Raw genomic sequence first — 21,803 nt, forward strand, 5'->3', positions numbered from 1 at the left:
AAAAGTCATTGGACATCATACTAGTTCCTGTCACATGACTTCTGACAGATTTTACAGTAAATAAATAATAAAGTAACATATTGTACACTTGTATTAGAGCACTGTAACTATGAATGGCAATTTCAATATTGTAAATAAACAGAAGTACGTCACAGGTTGTTTTTTTTTTTTTTTTTTTTTTTAAAGAAAACTCTGTAAATTTGGCCACTAATTGTTTAATTAAAAAATAAAAATGTGCCACAAATTTAGTTAAAATTGAAATTGAAAATGAACATTCACCACAGTCTGCACTGTGTGTTACATTGTGTTCTGTGTTACATGTGTAGAATATTTTCCCTCATCTAACAGGTTAGATAACTATTTTGTTCTATGGAAAAATGCTATCTAAAATCTGCTTTTCATTCAATGGCTCACACACCAACATCTGATGCACATCTCGTCCTTCATGGTGAGTCACAAAGTAAAATGGACCCTATTTAAATGAAAAAAATGTTACCGATGAATAAACCCCCTGATGATAGAAGCCGTATCAGTAGAATCATCTGAAATATGCTGATTTTGATGATGATTTTGTCTACAATGACAATTACTACGCAAAACAAGGAGGGGTCACCTCTGTCTGTAAAGATACCCACGCCTATCTCTAGTCCTTTACAGATACTTAAAGAATGTTCTCCACTAAAGGAAACCACAAGTGAACAGGTGCTCCACCATCACCGCTCCTCGTTTTCATCTCCTTTTAACTACAACCCTTCTCAAAACAGCAGCATGTCCTTCTCCGGCAGATCCTATGGAAACAGGACTCAAAGCATGTACGGAGGAGCTGGGGGTCAGGGAACCCGTATCTCAACTACCCAGCAAGGGTCGCCCTACGCGTCTCTACGGGGCTTCAATCTCGCCGATGGCCTCGATCTTCACACTTCAAGAAATGAGAAGGCCACCATGCAGAACCTGAACGACCGTCTGGCTTCTTATATGCAGAATGTGCAATCTCTGGAGAAGAGAAACGCTGAGCTGGAGCAGAAGATCAGGGACTGGTATGAAAGTCATTCTGTGGTCTTCCGTGATCACAGTGACTTCTTGGAAAAGGTCAAGGATTTGAGAGACCAGGTAAGAGTAAAACCAAGGGGGGTAACTTTTACACATTACCGTATTTTCTGGACTATAGGGCGCACTTAAATTCCTGTCATTTTCTCAAAAATCAACAGTGTTCCTTTCCTTATTATCCTCAAATCAATTTTATGTGGTACACGGCGCTCAAAAATCTGGCTAAATGTTTTTGAACGACGCTTGATGGTTTGTCTGAGAATTACAGCTACCATAGTCCAGAGCCTGAGAGTAAAAGCTCTGTTATCAACCATTTCAGTCAAAACATAGGAAATCTAAGGTTATGTTAAATAAACAGAAGCATTTTACTCACCCAAATAACGGTTTTCAGAAGTAATTTAAAATAAAATATAGATTTTTTTTTTATTACAGTTTTGGTTACGTAGCCACCCTCCCAGCAGCACGACCTATGGAATTATAAGGGTCCCCTTTTATCATCCACCTTAAATTTCTGCTTAAAGTACCCTATATTACCTGTAAAGAAATATATATAATCTTTTATTTTATAATTACAACTCTTAACATGATATTGGTGGCTGATAATGTGTGTAATAATGCATATTTTAGAATCGCTGGGCATCATGGCGGAAAACATGGCGACACCCTTGTTCACTTCAATATAGGCATCCTTAGTAGTGTACTTAGTAGTTTTGCTTAAAGCGCCTTATAATCCGGTGTGCCTTATATATGAAAATTGACCCGTTCACTAATATTGCTAATATGTTCATTTCAAATCAGTAATTGTGATCTCCGAGGGTCAACATGCTAATGTAACCTAAAATAAAAATCTTATAGATAGCAAAACTGTCTGTTAGCAAAAACTAAAGCATATACATGTCCAAGCAAATTCATAAAGTGTTTAAAAGAGACACTTACACTTACATTACTCTTACTCTTTTATGTTCTGCTTTTCTAAACTGTAATCCAGGAAAACATATCATCAGTTAAAGGTTTTTAGATGTTTTGTTGCTTAAAATATATTTCTTCTGAAAATATCTTCCTAACAGCAGTCTGCATGTGCCCCGTTATCCTGTATGGCTTTAGGAATCTTTCTCTCAGAACTGTTATATAAAACAATATGACGTCTAAAAACACTTTTAACATAGTCATAGTAGATATTATGTTATTCCTGCTTTTGCAGTATATACTCTCATTACTGAAGTAGACATTTTTGCTCATGTCTAAGTATGGCCTAGAGGGAACAGCTTTGCCCAGGCCTGGAGTTGTTTCTTCAGGATTATGAGAGTAAGAGAATAAAGCATTTCAGTTATTTTAAAAGAGCAAAAATAACATGGTATAAAGTTATCTCTATAACTATTTTTAGCATTTTGTACTTCAGTAATAGGTTTGCTTTGTCTGTTTTCCAGATTGAGTACCTCTCTATGTGCAATACCAAGACCGTACTGGACATCGACAACTCCAAACTGGTGGCTGAAGATTTCAGAATCAAGTACTTTTTCACTTTGTGTGAATTTAATCTTATCCTGTTGAGTATTTGGTTAACTCATTCTGTAGATTTAAAAGCAATATTAACCCTTTACCTTTCATGAACGCCGACTTTAAACAGGTATGAAACAGAGCGGAACCTGCGTACCGCAGTGGAGGCGGACACCACCTGCATCAGGTCGGTTCTAGATCAAATGGTTTTTACCCGATCAGATTTGGAGCAGAAGTATGAGGACCTGAAAGAGGAACTGGCCATGCTTGAGAAAAACCATGAAGAGGTACAACATAGCACACATTCCTCCATCTACTGGTATTTCTTTAATCTGGTTCGGTAACATTTGGCTTCAAAAACAAAATACTAAAAAAGAAATTTAGGTTTCAGTTCTTGCATCCCAGTTTCAACATAACATTCATGAACTGGTGACAACAATGACTAAAGAAATGTTCATTCAGTTTCAGTTTATTTTTGATAGCCTGACCCTAGTGAAAAAAAGTAGATTAAAGTATTCTAAGCATTATTATGCTATAGTGCTCTAAAGTGTTCTTGTAGCCACATTATTAATCAGTATATTTAATGAGTGCTAAAATAGAAGAACTTTAATTATAAAAAAAATAGTACAAAATCTTATTTAAATTGTACTTAAAGTGTACTTTATTGTACTAAAATGAACTCTTTAAAATATACTTAGGTCAAATTTAAACAAACTACTCCATGTATGTAACCCCATATTTTAAATGTCCTTACAGTATAATTATAATACGTTTAATGAGCATCACAACTGTTTCACTATTATAAATAAGGTATATTATGAATGTACTAAGAATTGATGTTAAATATATTTACATTAGAGTAGAAATATGCTTATTGTTCCTGTCTTTTGTAAGTAGCACACTTCTTATACACTTGTGGTTTATAAAAATGTATTTTAACATACTGTACTACAATTTTTAGTGTGTTACAAATTTACTTAAAATTTTATAAATGTAGTTATTTAATTTACTTTCTAAAAAGTTACATGATACATTGCTCTTTAAGTTATCAACTGTAACAATTGTTTTTAACACACTTTGCAAAAATGTACAAAAGTATATTTGGAAATACAGTAAGTGTTTTAGAAATATATTGAACTACATTGAAATAAATGTGTACTTCATAGTAGTTTTATTTTAAACTATATTGTACTTTTTAAAACGTATGATTGAAGGTTACTTTCAAACATTTGATCAAAGCATAATATTAATATATTGCAATATATTAATATATATTGAAAAATATATATTTTTCACCAGGTAATATAGGCCTACATACAATATTAATGTAGCAAAGCTATGTACTGTATACTGTGTCTGGAAAGGTTATACTGTAGACTGTTGTGTTTGTATTGATCAGAGTATAACAGACTATATCCAAGACAGCAGACTTTCTTCTTTTTTCTTTTATAAAATAGGGCTTGGTTAAGGCATGTATGAGTCGGTAGCGGTACTGTCAAATGAGGTCAAACTGACTCATCCACCAAGGTATGCCTTGGCACTTGAACATTTAACCTACCCTGTGAAATGTTTGGCAAGGCATTACTATTTTGGGCCAAAACTGACCAAATCACTTCTTAGAAATATGTGGACTGAATAGAAGTAGAAAGGGTGAACCAGAACTGCACAGTGAATTATTTGGTCTCAGGGATAGATTTTTTTAATGTATAAATTAGTAATTGAGTCAGTTATTCATGCTATGAACAAACACTAAATATTATAGGTGAAATAGTTACAAAATAAAATAAAGTTTAATTACGCTTTTATGTCTTGCTATAAGTAGAGTAAATACATGGTTTAAAAATAATTGCTGGTTAAATGGTTTCTTCAATAGTAAAGGAAAGTGAGCCAAATGAAAAAGCATGATACACCGGCCTTTCTCAATCTGCGTTCTTGTCTGTACTTGTATTCTTGTGGACTCGGGAAACGTCATCAGTCGCAGCCCAAGTACTGTTCCACTTAAAAGTTCACAGTTAGACAAATACACTATAAATACCAGGATGTGTTCTTGCTCCTCCCTCATTATAGAGGATGCATGGAAGGTGCCTTGTGTTGACTTCTTACAGTTCGACATCCCAGAATGCACCTCACACATATATAGACGTAATGGTTGAGGATAAAGTACAAGTAAAGTACATACCTGTAAGTTACACATTTTCAAAATAGTGTTGTGGTTATTTTTAGGCAAGAATGTAATAGTTTATACTTCAGATATGTGGTTTATTTCTTAAGAAGGCTGTGTGAAAATGTGCTCCTGCTTACTGTCCTGCACTCACGCTGCGTTTAAACAGTTCGTGCCCGAGCATGCTTATCTCAGTCACTGCTCAGTGGGCTTGCTGATGTTGTGCTGATGTCAGCACCCCTGCCATGAAAAGCACCTTCTCACAGGAGCGCATATGCACGTCTTCTTGATAAAAGCGGATTTAATTTGCTTTAACTTACTTATTAAACTTACCTTACCAAATAGGTTTAACTAACTTACCAAATGTCACGGTTATCTCAGTCACGGTTACATACATAGCAAAACATAGCTCTAAGAGTGGGTGCTTTGCCTGGCAGGGGTGCTAAATTCGGCACATGAACACCGCCATGATTGTTTATACGAACGTCAGATCATCTTGTGCCGTGCTTTGGCACAAATAGTGCTCACACTGCATGCTCACCTTGCTTGAGTCCAAGCAGGCATGGTTCGGAGCGATCACACTAGTCAAACGAGCCGTGCTTTAGGAGGTAACCATGTCCGGGCATGGAAAGGATGTCTGGGGAGGTGATGGTTGGGCACTTGTACAGTGAAATTGCTTGGAAAATCATTAAGTTTTGGGCCAGCATTAGTTACATTTAATAATCAGTTTAGACTGAGCAAGACCCTTAACACTGACTGCCCGAAGGGCCCCTCAGTGATGGCTGCCCACTGCTCAGGGCTTGTGTTTTTTCTTGCATTTTGTGTGTGTCTTTTTGTATATAATCCTGATATTTAAGAGCCATGAAGTGATGAAGGTGCAAACAGGGTCTATTAATTTTCTAATAACTGTCATTTTTGTGAAGCTGTATGTCTTGAGATTTAACCATCAGTCATACTATTTAACTTCTGTTTTCTGAGTTCTGTTTTCTTGTACAGGACATGCAATAGCACTGTTTTAATAACCCTTTAAACAGTAGTGTAGTAGTGTAGTGCAAGTTTTTTTTTTTTTTTCGGAGCAAAAGCATTTATATAACATGGAGGAAAGCCACAGTGATTCAAGAAGTGTACAATACTTTGTACTGTAATCTTTGAATAGCTTTGAATGGAGTTTTTCTCCTAAGTTTGGTCACAGTTTCCATGTCAGGCAGCTGTGCGTCTTTACAAGACTGAAGGTTCTGCACTGTTTCTGAATCCATCAGTAATGTGGCAGCTGGTGAAAGTCTCCGTGACGAAGCTGGCTTTCATTACAGTCAGGCAGGCTGCGTCAGGTTCTACCACGACTCTCTCTACTCTAAAAAGCCTGTTTAATCCCAGAAAAAAGAAAGGTGGAACCATCTGTACATCTGCCTTCGCATTCCAGCATTGTCTCTTTTAGCCTGTCAGATCCACCCTGGAATGTTCAGTGCCCTGGATTCATACATTACTGTGAATTCTGCACTGAGAACATTTCAGCCCCTTCAACAAATAACCATATACCAGCCATTTCTACCTTTCGGGAAGAACCAGTTACTTTCTTTACGTTTTTAAGTTATTTATTATATACAATACTAGTCAGAAGTTTGGACAATGAACTTCTCATTTAGTGTTTTTCTTTCTTTATTTATTTAAATCTTTTTCTACACTGTAGGTTAATAGTAAAAAATTTAAAACTATTAAGAGACACACATGGAGTTATGTTGTAAATAAAAAAGTGTTTGACTTGGGTGATTTGGGATGAGCTCATTAAAAAGACATTTTAATGAGCACACAGATTTGTATTCATTCTAATATTAACGTCTTACTAAACAATTGAACAATATTGGACAGATAACGAACTTTTCACAAATTCCTTAAAGAATTACTAAACCCTAAACCATATTTTTTCGTTAATAGCTGAAATGTGTTTCTCTGAAGTAGTAAAACATAGCAGTCCTGTTTAAAATTTTATAAACCTTTCCTAACCTTTAAAAAAATGCCTCTACAGTGGTTATTTCTGACTATGCAGTGCCCTTACAGGTTCAATTGTGCTATAGGTGAGGATGATGTGTCCATGTACTTTGTTATTGATCAATAATCAATAATACTGCAATAGTACTGCGTCTCACCACTATCAGAGGCACACTGCTGATGCTGCAGCTCAGCCAATCAGCTCTTCCTCATGCCCCACCCCTAAACCCATACATTCAGTGCCCTTCAGTGCCCTTCAGTGCCCTTCAGTGCCCTTCCTGAACTACAACTCCCATTTTTTTGTATTCTTATAAATTTCAGCTGAGGGTTAAATCACACAAAATCACTGGTTTAGTTACCCCTTAAACTTTTGCACTTCAGTCTATGTTGATTTTTATTTAATTTCATTTACGGCATTTAGCTCACTGGCAGGTAGTGGTGTTACCCACTGCACCACACCAACCACTTTCCACATTTTAGCTGCAGCATTATGCTCAGAAGATGAATGCTAAATGTGATAAGCTGAACTTAACTCCCACCCAATTTTTTTATTTAGTTGCATATAATTGTAGTTATGCAACTGCCTCATTTTTTTTTCAGCACAAACAGTCCAGAAAGTGTAAACTGTGACTGAACATGATGTGCAGCTTCAGATTTAGACTTGATCTTTTCTTAGATTTGAAAGAAAAGAACAGCCAAACCTAAACATAATTGTTAAATTCAACAGCCGAGCAAGGCACTGTGCCTTTGATACAACAGGGAGAATTCCACAGGAGAAAGGCAGAGCGTGGATGACTAAGGCGGTGTTCCTTCCTTCCCTCTTTTTTTTCCCCTCTAACCCTCTCATGTTCTGCTTGCAGTTTTCCCTTCCATTAGCTCATTTTGAGCAACTCAAGGTTATGTAACTCGGCCTGTTTCACACACACATGCACACACTCAAACTTGTAGGTCTCCCTAGACTTGAATGTCACTTTAACACAAATACTTCTTAATGTGGTGCAATCAGGTCTTACTCTTTAAACATTAAAGTGATAGTTTGATGGAGAATTTAACTACAGTATGTAGATCTGCTAGATCAGCTGTTTAGTTTTGCACTGGTGTTTTAAGACTGAAAAAGCTAGCAATTAACGGAAGCATATTAATAGAGATGGTATAATACAATCTTTTCTTTTTTAAAACTGATATTAATATTGTAATTGTGAGTAGAGACACCCACATATAAAACCACATTTATATATTTTATATAATGTACATGTACTTTTTACTTTAAATATCAATATAAGTTGGTTTTAAGCAGCACTATATAAAAATTGCTATTTTTTTGTAATTAGTCTGCCCCTATAGAAGAGGAGTGTAATTTTTTCTTATTTTTATTTTAAGTTTTACTTTCACTTCACTGCAGCAATTTACACTTTAGAGCAACAGTATGTAATATCTTGCCTTAAAGTAAGAGTCCGTAAGTTTGGGAATTGAGAGACCTCTCTGGTGAAAGTGTGTAACTGCAGAAAGCATACAGAACTGTACTAGGGATGTTTTCAAACCAGCAATATTTGGTCCGGTTAAAGCGAACTCTGGTACGTTTATAGCATTATTTCAGTTTGATTGAGCAGGTGTGAAAACAGTAATCACACTCGTGTGCAGATTGAAACAACTGGGCCGAGACCCAAACGAACTCTAGAGTGGTTTGCTTGTGGGGTGAAGGGAATTTGGTCTCGATGCGGCCCACCTATTAATTATACTTCTTTCATTTGAGCCAAACTGCTGACAAGGTGCAGTTTAATCAAAACAAAAAATATTAGCCTAATATTAATGCTAATGTCCACAGATATGAGCCTACACGCGCGGCATGTGCAGCATTCACTACTGGCACCCGCACAACTCATTTACTATGCGAGATCTGCACTGCACATCCCACTGAAAACACTATGTTTGCTTCACACTGCACAGATATATGCGCTGAAACACAGAGTCTTCTCACTAAATTTATTTTCTTGCTTCCATGCCCGATCTTTCAGTGCACCTAGGCAGCACTGCAGACCCTCACTACATCAAAATAAACTACATAAAAGGTGTAAAAAGTACTTTAAAGTAAAGATAAAAATTTTACTATATTTTAATATGTTCATTCAGACTAAATCTTGAAAAGTGTATTATATTGTTACACAATGTTTGCCTGAAATTTGAGCAACTGTGCTGCAGATAGTACTCTTTCATCTTAATACAGTCTGCAGACTTCTAAGAAAGTAAAATATGCATGTAAATCTCTATGCATGTTTAACTGCTTTGGCTTTGGTTTCAGGAGATGGCTCTGGCTCGTGAGCAGACTTCACAGGTGAACGTGTCTGTGGATGCAGCGCCCTCTGCGGATCTGAACGAGGCTTTGACAGAGGTCAGACAGTACTATGAGAACGTGACTGCCAGAAACCGCAGTGACCTGGAGAACTGGTACCAAAACAAGGTATATTACAACATGGTTATGAATAGTGTGATGAGTAGAAAATAGATTTTCTTTTAATCATTTTTTTTTTTTCATTTTAAATGAATACTGTCATTCAGATTGTGAGGGAACACAGAAGAAATCATGTAGTAACTTTAAACAAACCAAAATACTCTGTGAAGCACTTGGTCTAATCTGGGGGGATTGTTAACTTGCGGTTTCTGAGGCTGGTAACTCTGATGAACTTATCCTGTGGTCCTGATGAGAGCCAGTTCCATTATAACATTTTTGATGGTCTTTTGCGACTGCACATGAGAAATCTTTTAAAGTTCTTGAAATTTTTGTTTTGACTCACCTTCATTTCTTAAAGTCATTTATTTTCTTTACTTAGTTGAGTAGTTCTTGGCATAATATGGGTAAGAACATTACTCAAATATGGCTATTCTTCACTATTTACCAACTCTACCTCTTCACAACATCTTACAACTGAAGCTCTCAAACACATTAAGAGACAAGAAATTTAGGCAAATTAACTTTCCTGATGACTACCTCATAAAGCTTACTGAGAAAATGCAGAAAATCATTTACTAAAGAATCTTAAACAGACTAATTAGATATTAAGAGAAAATGAGCCACATTTCCTGCATGAATAGTTAAAGGCCTCTAAAAGCTATCGCACATAAAGATATTCCACCAAATGATTTATTTTTAAAAATTGATTTATTGTGTTGATTTTGAAAGGCTTTATCTGTGGATATGTTTTGGGGCTTTTTAGGGAATAATTTAACATGCTGTAGTAGTGAAAAGACCCCCCAAAATATGATGAACATATTGTGATCCCTGCTCAGCCAAAATCCTTATGTGGGACTTACATGGGTGGAATGTGGGCTAGATTGGATCCAGGTGGGCATGAGATCTGATTCATACATGGAATTTTTGTATAACTGGGACTCAATTGGGCTTCCCAAGTGAGCCCCATCAATACAACACACCTAATCCCTCATGGGTCCTGTCTAGGCCCCATGTGCAGTGTACAACCCAGATGGGGCCCATATTTATCAACTGGTTTCATCACTGAGTCTAACTGATCCTATAGGTTGGGCCCACATTAAACCTGTGGATGAAATCTGGTTTGGTTGCCAGTTAGGCTACATAAACATTTACAAATAAAGAAATAATGAGATGATTATATCTCAAACATTTAATTATCCAATTATCCTTTATCAGAATACGTGGAAATTCACAAATTTTTTTTTTTCTGATTTTTCAGCAGTAGCTTACTTTTGCTGTCACTGTATGATCATGTTTTGTAGATTTCCACAATGGAGGAGCAACATGACACACACAACGAAGAGCTGCAGAACACCAAAGAGGAACTTAAAGAGCTAAAGAGCACCTTCCAGAGGCTACAGATTGAACTGCAGACCCACCACAATATGGCAAGCAGACCAAGCACACACCCACACAACCACACACACACACTCACAAAAGCACATGCCTGTGGACAGTCCCACATCATGTGCTGTTATGTAACCAGTTACACAAAAAAACATATATTTTCCTTTATGGCACTTTAAGTGTATAAGTGTGGAATAACTAGGCTTGTAATCTTTATGTAAAGAAAAGCTTAGTTCATTTCCAGTATATTGTCTTTGCAAAATAGTGCCATTCATCTCTATATAGTAAGTTATTTACATTTCATGGTTGGCAGACAACACACAAGACGTTGTTTCACCTCATCTACCCTCCGAAGAAATGCCACATCCTGTAAATTGCTCAAGAGGAGATGTTTAGGCTGCATGTCAAGGCAGGATAGCTGCTATTCCAGGCTTTTCTTCCACCAGATATGCCAGATCCAACTCTATTCTCACCATTTAACTCTCTGTGACTTAGATCAGCCAATGAGAACTGTGTTTTCTATGTGCTTTAATGCAGAGCATAAAAGTGTGCTTTGCTTGAAATGGAGTTATCCACATATTGGATCCAGAGATTGTAACGATGTCACATGTTTCCGCAGCCTTTTTTCATCTACTGCCAAGCACCAAACTAACAGTGCTTGATTGTTCAGTTGAAATAAACCATATGTTTGGAATAAAGCAATATTAATGGAGGCCAAGCAGACTAACAACGATTCTCCCGGTGAAACAGAAGATCACCATACTGCCATTGTACTCTGTAAAAATTAAAAACTTGAGAAATCTCAAAATTTCTCATAAGGCAACATACTGCACTAGATTTTTGAGTTTTGAGGCCAACTCAAACTTTTAAGTAAAAAATAAAAACCGAAAGACCAGTGCCAACTGGTCTCACCAGCTAAATTTCTATAAAATTTGTGTTGTAACTTCTGCTGACTATTAATTAAAAAAGTACATAGTGGGGTTGGGTGGGGTTGCCGCCGTTCTCCTTCAGTTGTTGTTCACCAACGTGTGTTTCAGAACTTTCGAATCGGACAGTTCCTTGCGCCTGACACTCTGGCTGAAACTCCACCCTCTTACTAGGTCTGCCTAACAACAGAGCGATCTATATTCTGATTGGCTCAATGAGAGTACATTATAATATACAGCCGATGGATTGGCAAGCGTGAGAAATAACATGTGTGGCGTGTGAGCGTGTGAACTCGTTGAGGTGCGTGTGAACACTGGACTTACATATCTGTATTTACTGCCAGTCGTAAAAGCTTGTGACCAGCTAGACCCAGCCAGCATATAGTCTATATACACCCAGCAACACAAAACACAGCACAATGCTAAATAAATTATTTCTGTATTAATTTGTTCTTAATTTTATTTTACAGAGAACATCTAATGAGGAAACATTACGAGACACTGAGGATCAGTTTACTGAGCAGCTGTCAAAGCTGCAGAAGACCATTGATAGCCTGGAGCTCCAACTCAAAAATATCCACACTGAGATGGCCAATAACAAACTGGACTATGACATCCTGCTCAACCTTAAAAGCCATCTGGAGACTGAGATCACAGAGTACAGGCTGCTGCTGGAGGCAGAAGACAGGTGAGCACAATACTGCAGTGTTAAGGAAATACACATATGAATAAAATTCTATTATATATTTATATATATTGTATTTATATGAAGACAACTTCACTATAAGGCACACCGGACTATAAGGCGCACTATCACTGAAACTACTTTTTGTTATATTTTTATACAGAAGGCTCTGCGGTTTATAATGCGTGTTATGCGACACTTGTAAGGAACAGAGGTGTTGCCATGTTTTCCTTTTTATTCAGCAGGTCTCGCTGCTGGGTGGTGGTGTGGGGTAACTAAAAGCTAAGCTAAGTAAACAAAACTGTAATTCTTAAAAAAAAAACATTTTTTTAAAGCGCTGGATGTTAATATACACAGATTTCTCTTCTGAAAACTCTTTATTTGGCACTTTCGTTTATTTTCAGTAACCATAGATTTCCAGATTTCCACTAAGCATTAACGGCTAACTGCTAACACTAACGGGCCATAAAAGCAGCCCAACAGAGCTACACTGAGGAACCCTGAATGTTCCAATAAGCCAGGAGGATATTAGCTAGCTATTCATCGCACACAGCTTGTTTTAACACAGTAAACACACAGGCTGCAGTCCAATAGACCTAGCGCTGCGGTTAGCAGCTAATGCTAATACTGCTCCAGCCTGTGTGCTGGAGAACTAAACTGAAACTTCACACAACCATCACACAGAATGTAGTATGTATTTATCTCTTTATATATACCCTTAATCTTTTAATATGTTTGTTACATTTGTTGTTTTCTATTTGGGTAATTTTTGTTTTCTCTCTTTTTCTATATTTTACAGCGAGCCTCAGGGTGAGTCACTGTCCTTCAAATATGTAATATATATATATATATATGATTTTTGTTTATCAGATATACAGTACCAGTGAAAAGTTTAATTACTTTTTTTTTATTATTATTTTACATGTGTCCTGCATTGTAGATTAATACTAAAGTCATCTAAACTATGAAGAAAAACCTGAGTATTTATGACACCTTAGAGTATTAACTATGTGCTTGAAGAAACCTCCTGCTAGATTTTTACAATGTCAAACATAAAAGCACAAACTTTTAGCACAGCTTTATGCATTCAACCTGTATACAACATAGTGGTTAGACTGATGTATTAAGTATTAATGATTAGATTATTAATTACCCATCATTTGCTGTTTTGTAGTTGTTCACAAAACGAATCAAGAGGAAGAGCCACCTGTGGATGACAAAGTCGTGGAACCCAGCGAAACAGAAACTACGGAAGACTGACAGATTTATAATTTACTCACTTTAAGCTTTAAATCCTTCCTCTGATTCCACTGAATCAGTTAGCACTGCTGTCCTTTTGTTTTTTCAATGAAACACCAACTCGTAAATGTCACATAAATTTAGTTGTATTGAGGATGTATTTAGGTGTTCAGTTATACAAAAAAAATGCAATGGGAAAGTAAATGCTAATACTTTGCCATTGATTTGATTTTATATTAACGTTATATGTATACTGTTTATTGTATGTATTTTGGCAAACTGAATATATGTGTTTCTATCATTGAGGCTTTCTATAGCCTTTCTATAACACTGTAAAAATAAAAACGTTGAGAAAACTTAAGGCAACTTTCAAGGCAACTAGATTTTTTAATTTTGTAGACAACTCAAATGTTTTAGTCTTGAAGAAAACCACCTGCAATTATGTCAGCTATGGTTTTAACTTTTCAGCTCTACTATGCTTTTTCTTACTGTGAATGCAAGAAAATGACCATGTTTAATATATATATATATATATATATATATATATATATATATATATATATATATATATATTGTATAGGCTGAAGAATGAGACAAAGATTTACTTTCACTTTCATACCTCGCCTTCGACAGCTGTTCTTCGGAGTGAGAATCCTCCGGTTAGCTGCAATGCTAGGGGTTAGGAGCGTGCACTTTTTAGACCAGGACTATGTGGAGGAGAGTGTTTTTGAGTCGGGAGCATTAGTGCCGGACAAATAAGCTGAAGTCCGAGGCTTTTTTTTCCCTCCGTTTTAATTCTTCCTCTGTCAGCTGGGATGTACAGACCATCCGACTGAGGGTAACAGCAGCAGCTGTACGAGCCAAACGACGCGCTCACCCAGCAGAGCAGCGAGCGGTAACTTCCCGAAACTCTAGATAAGCTGACAATTAAAAGATAACATAGCTAGCGTTAGCTACTTATATAGCTATCTTACCAATGCTAGCTAACTAGCTGACGCTAACTAGATGAAGCTAGCTTCCCAGCAAGCCTCCTAACTTCCAAACTGAACGGTTTATCAACCAAACAGCGCCTGGGTGTTTTAATATCCACTTAAATCATGTACGTTTCATTCAGTCTTAATGAACTCTGGACGTTACATGCTAAATAGCTAACTTAAATGTATATTAACAAGCTAGTTCACTGTATGGCAGTACCTGCTGTTGACGGGCTGCCCGGACTTCACGTAGAGAGAGAATAGACACCTCCAAAACCTCTCGCTCTCAGAAAAGCCTCTGAAAATTTCTGCTCAGGTTTATACAGGAAAGATCTCTGAGCAAATGGTCCACGTTAGCCTAGTTCAGCTTTGTCTTCATCCATAATCTCCACAAACAACAAGCTCTTTTCCCTAACTGTGACCACTAGTTATGTACCAACCTCGTCACCAGTGCTGCACGGGCAAAATGGCGGCGCACTAGCGCAAACGTAGCAAACATAAATATATTATAATTTAGTGTGTAAACATTTTATATAAAAATCCCCCCCCCCCAATAAATTCCATTATATTTAATCCCTTAGAAAACGTGTACAAACTGAAATGTTTCATGTCCTCTTTAAAAGCCTCAGCATGTCTCAAAAAAAGCTCAGTGAAGGAATATAACAAGAGTGAATACTGGCAGTATTCAAAAGTGTTCAAAAGGTGGAGAAGATTTAGAGCATAAAAAGACTACAAGACCAACCCAGAGCTGGCTAATGTTACTTTTCTCCTGAACAGGTAAGCTGACTGCACAGGAAATTTGGCAGTGTTAAATCAACACTGTTAGTGTTAAATTAACACTGAGAGTGTAAAGTTTAACACTAATAAGTGTTGATTTAACACTAACAGTGTTGATTTAACACTGCCAAATTTCCTGTGTGGCTAGCTAATTCAGTCAGGTAATTTATCACCACCACCAGGTTAGCTTACTAGGGGCTGGTGTTTAAATTAATTTAAAAATTGAATGTTAACATTCATATCAGTGGTCTGAGTGCAGCTTGGATAACAGGGCAGAGGGTTTTTGAGAGATATAGATAGGTGAGCAAGGTTAGCTTAAGTGATCTGAACTATGCTGGCTAACGCAGTCATGCTACACAGTAACTGTTAGCTGTGTCACATCTGATTAATACCTCGGCAGTGATGAGTACTTCAAAATATAGACAGAAACCGATAGTAAGTCTCTATACTGACTCAGTTTAGCTCTGAATGCAATTATATATTTAGTTTATTTATATGTCTGTCTGTCGTGTAACATACTGTCAATATAACGCTTTATACAGGTTTTAGAAGAGTCTATTTCCGTTCTCTTTCTCTTCTACCAGTCTAAACTGTCTTTTCTCAATAAAGAACACTACAGAACATACCAGAAGAATACCAGTACCAGACCAGATAACATGCTCATGTATGGGTAGCTCAACTGAGAACCAGAAAGTTTTATCAATGGGTTTTATCTTGGCCACACATACAGATGCCAGTGATGGGTCCATTTTGGTGTCCAGGATGGGTTAACAATGAGCACCATCAAGGTTGTACTTGCTGTTGTAATTAATGTGCATGTATATCCTTTATTTACTAACAAAATCATACTGATCAATTTTGACTGGCAACACATGTAAACTAAACTAAAAGGTCTTTGAACAAAGGCTCTTGCTGAAGGTAGCCTGTGAAAAAGAGCACACTATATATTATCTGTATGAGTATGCTAATTCAATTCAAAAGATAAGTCATATGAGCTTAGAACAATGATGCCAACAGACCTGCAGGTCATTAAAAACAAATAGATGTCAATTATTTTAATAATGGCAAGAAATGAAGTGGACTAAATATCTATCAAAACTTTAAGTTATTATATTATATTTATAATCAGTTATACCAAACGTAAATAACATGAAATAAACACAAATGGATGGTTAGGTTTAAATCAAAACTTAATCACACCAATCAGTGTAAGGTACAGGTTATAGACAAAAATGAAGCATAAATCATTTTGCATGAACTGTTTTATTTATTTTCTTGTTCAGTTGCCTGAAGTGACAGTTGTGGATCGTTTCATGATCTTTAATGGCGTCAGCCTGGGTTTACTCAGTGGTGGAGGAGGAGGACACCACCTTCCCATCAACCACCTCCTCCACAATGGTCTTCACCTTCACAGTACGAGTGGGGCCAGTACTGGTACTGCTGGCATTGCTGACACTGCTCACGCTGCTGACACTGCTCAAACTGACTCCTCCACCACTGTGAAATACACAACAATATAAAAAGGGTGTGGTAATTTAAACATTTCTATAGTTCTAGAACAATCTATGTACCGATCTATAGTACAGAACAATCTGAAGAAATGCCCCTTACCCGCCGCCAATTTCTCCATCAAGCAGCCTCCGGTACTCAGCAATCTCCATCTCAAGGCGGGTCTTGATGTCCAGCAGCATTCTGTACTCCTGGTCTTTCCGCTCTATTTCAGCTTTGATGTCCTGCAGCTGCTGTTCTATTCCGGTGATATTCGCCTGCATCCTACCTAGTTTCGCAGAGTAGCGTGATTCTGTTTCTGCTAGAGTACCCTCCAGAGCATCTCTCTGTAGATTGAAGGATTAGGATAACAAAAGAATTACAGATTTTGTTGGAGAACACATGGAGATGAAGACTGAAGTAAGAACAGAAATTAATATAAATATCATCATCACCACCCACTAGGGCTGGACCCGAATATTCGGGTATTCGGATATTCGTTCGTTGAGTAGGTATTCGGTTTTTAATTTTGGTATTCGGATATTCGTTCGTTGAGTAGGTATTCGGTTTTTAATTTTGGTATTCGGATATTCGGTTTTTTTCTCCTTTCCAGAGTTCCACCTCACTCTAACCACTTCTGTTCTCGCGGGTCCCGTCAGAATATCTTGCGCGCGGGACAGAACTGAACTGTTATTGGCTGGAGCGGGAGTTTAATCCAGACGATGCGGGAGCAAATTAATAAATAGTTAAGAAAACTGTAATAATTGTAAAAAAAAAAAAAACCTAAAGAAAACTCTCAACGCGCAGGATGGACCGACACACACACGCACACACCGATGGTGTTTGGACTGGGGTAAGGAACGGGACCACACTATTCAGCGCTGCTGTTTTAATAAATATATAAGTAAATTTGAAGCATTAAATGTAGTTTATTTAATTTATATTAGGAACGTGGGGCGGGAGCGGCAGAAATGTTTATGTGGCGGGCGGGCGCGGGATTAAAAGAAGCAATTTTTTTTGCGGCGCGGTAACGAGACAGAAACGCGGGAGCGTGGAAGAGTGGGTTTAAAAATCAGTCTCGCGCAGACCTCTATTATACATGATAAAAAAAATGCAGGCTCTTCGAAACTGATTTATATAATAAAACGTAAGGGGTAATGTGGCAACAGTAGGGGCTAAATCGGTTACAAAAGCCTGGCCTACAAAAATGATGTCTGAACGAATTTCCTCTTATCTAATATAATTTAAAATGGTTTAAAAATATAAAATAATTTCTAAGCAAACGAAATATTTAATATTGAGCTTATAGCCCAAGTGCAAAAATACAAAATCAGTAATATGGCTATGCCCTGCACAATCCTTTAACCGAAATAGACCAAGTACAGTTTACAATGACTGTCCTCTAATATAATCAACAATGTTTAAGAATATAAAATACTTCCTGAACAAACGTTTTTTTTTTTTTTTTTTTTTTTAAGCAAATAACCTAAGTGTGAAAACACAAACAGCAATTTACTGGGCTGGCTTGCGCAGCGGAGAAACCGTGCAGCAGCAGCCTCGGTGTGGGGCAGCAGAAATTCCGGGATGAAAACACAAAGAAATCTGGGCTAAAAACACAGAAAAAATATGGGGTGAAAACACAAAAATCCGGGATAAAAACACCAAAAATCCGGGGTGAATATGTCTCGTTGGTCAGAGCAAATTGAACATTTTTCAGTGGATTAAAGGGGCCGTGATTTGCTTTTTTTTTTTTTTTTTTTTTTACCTCTTTTTTTAAAAACGAATATTCGAATATTCGCTTCGAATCAGTGCCGAATATCCGGAGCTCAAAAAACGCTATTCGGGCCAGCCCTACCACCCACCATGGTTTGTTGGGACTGTAGCTCGATCTCCAGACTTTGCAAAGTCCGTCTGATCTCTGTGACTTCTGATTTGGACGTGTTGAGGTCTGCTGCGCTGGCTGCCACCTCTTTGCCCAAAGTCTCTTTCTGTAGAGAAGCAGCAGAAAATGAAAATGTTTAACTGTATGTTCCTCGGAATCGAATTTTATGTTGCAGGTATTGCCAGAATCTGGTTTGTTTTCAAAGTGTAAAAAAAGTAAATCATTTCATTACTTTGGTCTGGAACCAGGCATCGAGTTCACGCTGGTTCTTGGAAACCATATTTTCATACTGCTCTCGAATTTCAGACAGAATGTGATTCAGATCTTCACCGGGTGCTGCTGCCACCTGGACGTTCACGTTGCCAGACATCTGAGTGCGCATTGCTGCCATTTCCTACATGAAGAGAGCGTGTGTTAATTAGTATTACCATGGCATTTTTCTGCCCTTTTGAGATTACTGCTCATGTAAGCAAATTGTTAGTATAATATTTACAGAGCATGTAAACCTGAAAAACTAGAGTAGGTCTCTTATAGTATCCATAAAACAACTACAATTACAGTGTCGAGCTGTCTTTAAAGGCTTAGCTTAAGCTTGAGTCTACACTAAAGAGGATATCCAACATTAGCCATTAATTAGCCACTGGCTCTGACGTTTATTCCAAGACTAGCCTTAATTCAGACATTTAAAAAAAAAACATTGTTCATGAGTCTCACCTCCTCATGGTTTTTCTTGTGGTAGATTATGTCCTCCCTCAGGCCTTCGATTCGAATCTCTAAGTCTGACCTGGCCAGTGTCAGCTCATCCAGGAGCCTCTTCAGCCCAGCAATGTCGGCCTCCACTGACTGACGCATAGAGAGTTCATTCTCATACCTGAGAAGAAACATAAAATCTCTCATAAACACAGAAGTGACTGGGTTTCCTTATACATGTGTCATTCCTGCACTGAGACTTTTAAGTGCAAGTGGCTACTTACTTGGTTCTGAAGTCGTCTGCTGCCAGTTTAGCATTGTCAATGCTCAAGTAGAGGCCTCCATTTACTCTGGTTGCATCCTGGATCTGTTAAAGTTTGTATGAAGAAGGTCTTAGGGCACACCATGAATTTTATTTGCTTTTTTTTTTCAACTTCCAATACACAAGAAAGCAAGCACAAGAAAAGAGTGAAAATGTAGACCACCAAAATATACATTGGGAAGCAGTACATTTGAGTTAAAGTACCTTATCTTGCAGATCCTTGATGGTGGCCTCATAGTTCGAGTAATCTCTGGAAGAGGGGGCGGTCTTACCCCCCAGGTACTCTTTGATCCTTAGTTCAAGATCAGCATTGCTCATCTCTAGGACGCGCACCTGATCCAGGTAGGAGGCCAGGCGATCGTTCAGGTTCTGCATGGTGGCCTTCTCATTGGCTGTTGCACTCAGGTCACCTCCTCCAAAGCCTCCACCAAAGCCAAAGCCTGCTCCCCCTCCACCTCCACCTCCTGCTCCTAAGCCAAAGCCTGCTCCCCAACCACCACCACCTCCAGCTGCTAAGCCTAAGCCTGCTCCCCCTCCACCTCCAGCTCCTAAGCCATACCCTCCACCACCACCACCACTTCTCATGGAGGCGGTGGAGATGCGCACACCATATCCTCCAGAGCCTCCGTGCATGCTGGGAGCACGTCCGACCAGCGCGACACCTCTGCTACCACCGCCGACACCAATGGAGGAGCGACCAGGACCCCTGAAGGAGCCACCACTGAAGGATCTCCCTGAGGACGCATAACTGAGGGTACTGGTCATGGTGAGGCCAGGAAGTGAGGAGAGCAGACTCTGTCCTTGGAGAGAGGAAGAGACTGTAGAGCTGAGATGAACAACTGGGTTTTATATGTTTACATGTCTTGCCGAAGGGGAAAAGGAGGAGGAGTAATGTTAGTTAAAATAAAAAAAATACTTTGTTCTCCACCCAGTACATGACCAGGGGGCACAAAACCTGGCAAAGTGAAGGAGACTGCATGCACAATAATCAAAGGGAATGTACATAGAGTTGTGCAATTAACCCCTTAAACTGCAGGGATATACAGTGGTGTGAAAAGTGTTTGCCCCTTCATGATTTCTTATTTTTTGCATATTTGTCACTCTTAAATGTTCCAGATCATTAAACATCTTTAAATATTTTTCAAAAACAACACAAGTAAACACAAAATGCAGTTTTTAAATGAAGGATTTAATTATTAAAGGAGAAAAAAATCCAAACCTACATGGCCCTGTGTGAAAAAGTGTTTGCCCCTAAACCTAATAACTGTTTGGGCTTTCCTTAGCGGCAACAACAGCAATTAAGCTTTGGCAGAAATTTGCAGTGAGTCTTTCACCTCAATCATCTATAAAGATTTTTTGTAATTCTACCACATTGGAGCATGAACTGCCTTTTTTGTCAGGCTGGTCAGAAGCACAAGAATCATTTTCTGCCTTGGTGGCACATTCTTAGCTGGCTGGCAGAATAACAGCTACACCCTTCTGGAGGATTTTATTCTCTACACTCAGCATGATAAATATCTCCCATTATTCAGTTATGCTAAGCACTATGTATCTCAATAAGAACACTACAGAACATACCATAAGAATATCCAAATAACGTGCTGTAGTGGATTAGACAGAGGATTCCTGCATCGCTTGGACACACACACACACACACACACACACACACACACTACCCCCACTTTATGGTCTATAAGGAACTTCAACCCCCAGAACACTCTAAAAGCCTTGGAGTTATCTTTTTCAAACAGCCTTAAATTTCAAAATGACATTTCCTGACTATTTCTTCACTCAGCCTCGCTCGAGAACCCTAAATGCAAGTCAGGGTAAACATTTTTAAATTCTTTTTTGACATTCCTTCAGACGCTGTCAGTCGTAAATCTGGATTTAGGACCGTTAATGTTTAAACATCTGGAACTGTGCACAATTGTGGTTTTGCCAACAGCACAATCACCAGGACAAGGACGGGACTACGGGACTTGAGAGAGGGTTCAAAACTTAATGAATGCCTTGGAAATTGTAAATTCACCAAATATATTATACCAATTTAGGGGTTTGTGCTTTCTGCAACCACTTAGAAATAAGATTCATGAAGTTAAAATGAATGCCCTTAGCTTGGAAATTACATTCCCAACACCAACTTCACCAACTTCCCCCACGGTCGTAAATTCCGACGACAGCCGCTTATCTAAACACAGCAGAAGAAGAGGAATTTCTCACTGAGAAGATTTTGCTTAAAATACATATATATTGACTATATAAAAAAGGTGTTTTATAGAATGTTTACTAGATAA

The 21,803-nt window shown here is 38.0% G+C and overlaps 2 protein-coding genes across 5 annotated transcripts; one reads left to right on the plus strand and one right to left on the minus strand.

Annotated features, from left to right (window-relative positions):
* Window positions 1–644: 644 nt before the first annotated feature.
* Window positions 645–13,737, plus strand: krt98 (keratin 98). 4 transcript variants are annotated; one of them, XR_007424802.1, is made up of 8 exons: window positions 645–1,110; window positions 2,475–2,557; window positions 2,675–2,831; window positions 8,991–9,149; window positions 10,442–10,567; window positions 11,923–12,140; window positions 12,380–12,947; window positions 13,312–13,399. XR_007424802.1 is itself a non-coding variant. In XM_022669679.2 (8 exons), exons 1-8 carry the CDS (start codon window positions 769–771, stop codon window positions 13,395–13,397), a joined length of 1,182 nt encoding a protein of 393 aa, XP_022525400.2. In that variant the 5' UTR covers window positions 645–768; the 3' UTR covers window positions 13,398–13,737. The 4 variants fall into 4 exon arrangements, 2 of the variants coding, with proteins under 2 accessions (XP_022525400.2, XP_022525401.2); XR_007424803.1 differs by having other exon boundaries at window positions 12,383–12,947; XM_022669679.2 differs by having other exon boundaries at window positions 12,937–12,947; window positions 13,312–13,737.
* A 2,634-nt stretch (window positions 13,738–16,371) lies between these two features.
* Window positions 16,372–20,338, minus strand: krt15 (keratin 15). Its single transcript, XM_007243328.4, has 7 exons — window positions 19,714–20,338; window positions 19,472–19,554; window positions 19,212–19,368; window positions 18,730–18,891; window positions 18,478–18,603; window positions 16,739–16,962; window positions 16,372–16,624 (listed from the first exon to the last, which is right to left on the minus strand). Exons 1-7 carry the CDS (start codon window positions 20,272–20,274, stop codon window positions 16,468–16,470), a joined length of 1,470 nt encoding a protein of 489 aa, XP_007243390.3. The 5' UTR covers window positions 20,275–20,338; the 3' UTR covers window positions 16,372–16,467.
* Between the last annotated feature and the right edge of the window lie 1,465 nt (window positions 20,339–21,803).

The sequence above is a fragment of the Astyanax mexicanus genome, chromosome 16 (genome assembly GCF_023375975.1).
Source record: "Astyanax mexicanus isolate ESR-SI-001 chromosome 16, AstMex3_surface, whole genome shotgun sequence".
In the NCBI taxonomy this organism is placed as follows: domain Eukaryota; kingdom Metazoa; phylum Chordata; class Actinopteri; order Characiformes; family Acestrorhamphidae; genus Astyanax; species Astyanax mexicanus.

What these genes read in the sequence shown, in the direction of transcription:
- krt98 (XM_022669679.2), top strand. Translation starts at nt 769, where the DNA reads ATGTCCTTCTCCGGCAGATCCTATGGAAACAGGACTCAAAGCATGTAC. An exon ending in GCTGAAGATTTCAGAATCAA is followed by an intron (nt 2,558 to 2,674) that starts GTACTTTTTCAC and finishes GACTTTAAACAG; the next exon opens with GTATGAAACAGAGCGGAACC. An exon ending in AGAACTGGTACCAAAACAAG is followed by an intron (nt 9,150 to 10,441) that starts GTATATTACAAC and finishes CATGTTTTGTAG; the next exon opens with ATTTCCACAATGGAGGAGCA.
- krt15 (XM_007243328.4), bottom strand. Translation starts at nt 20,274, where the DNA reads ATGACCAGTACCCTCAGTTATGCGTCCTCAGGGAGATCCTTCAGTGGT. An exon ending in GCAGACGACTTCAGAACCAA is followed by an intron (nt 19,369 to 19,471) that starts GTAAGTAGCCAC and finishes GTTTCTTCTCAG; the next exon opens with GTATGAGAATGAACTCTCTA. An exon ending in TACAGTCCCAACAAACCATG is followed by an intron (nt 16,963 to 18,477) that starts GTGGGTGGTAGG and finishes TTCAATCTACAG; the next exon opens with AGAGATGCTCTGGAGGGTAC.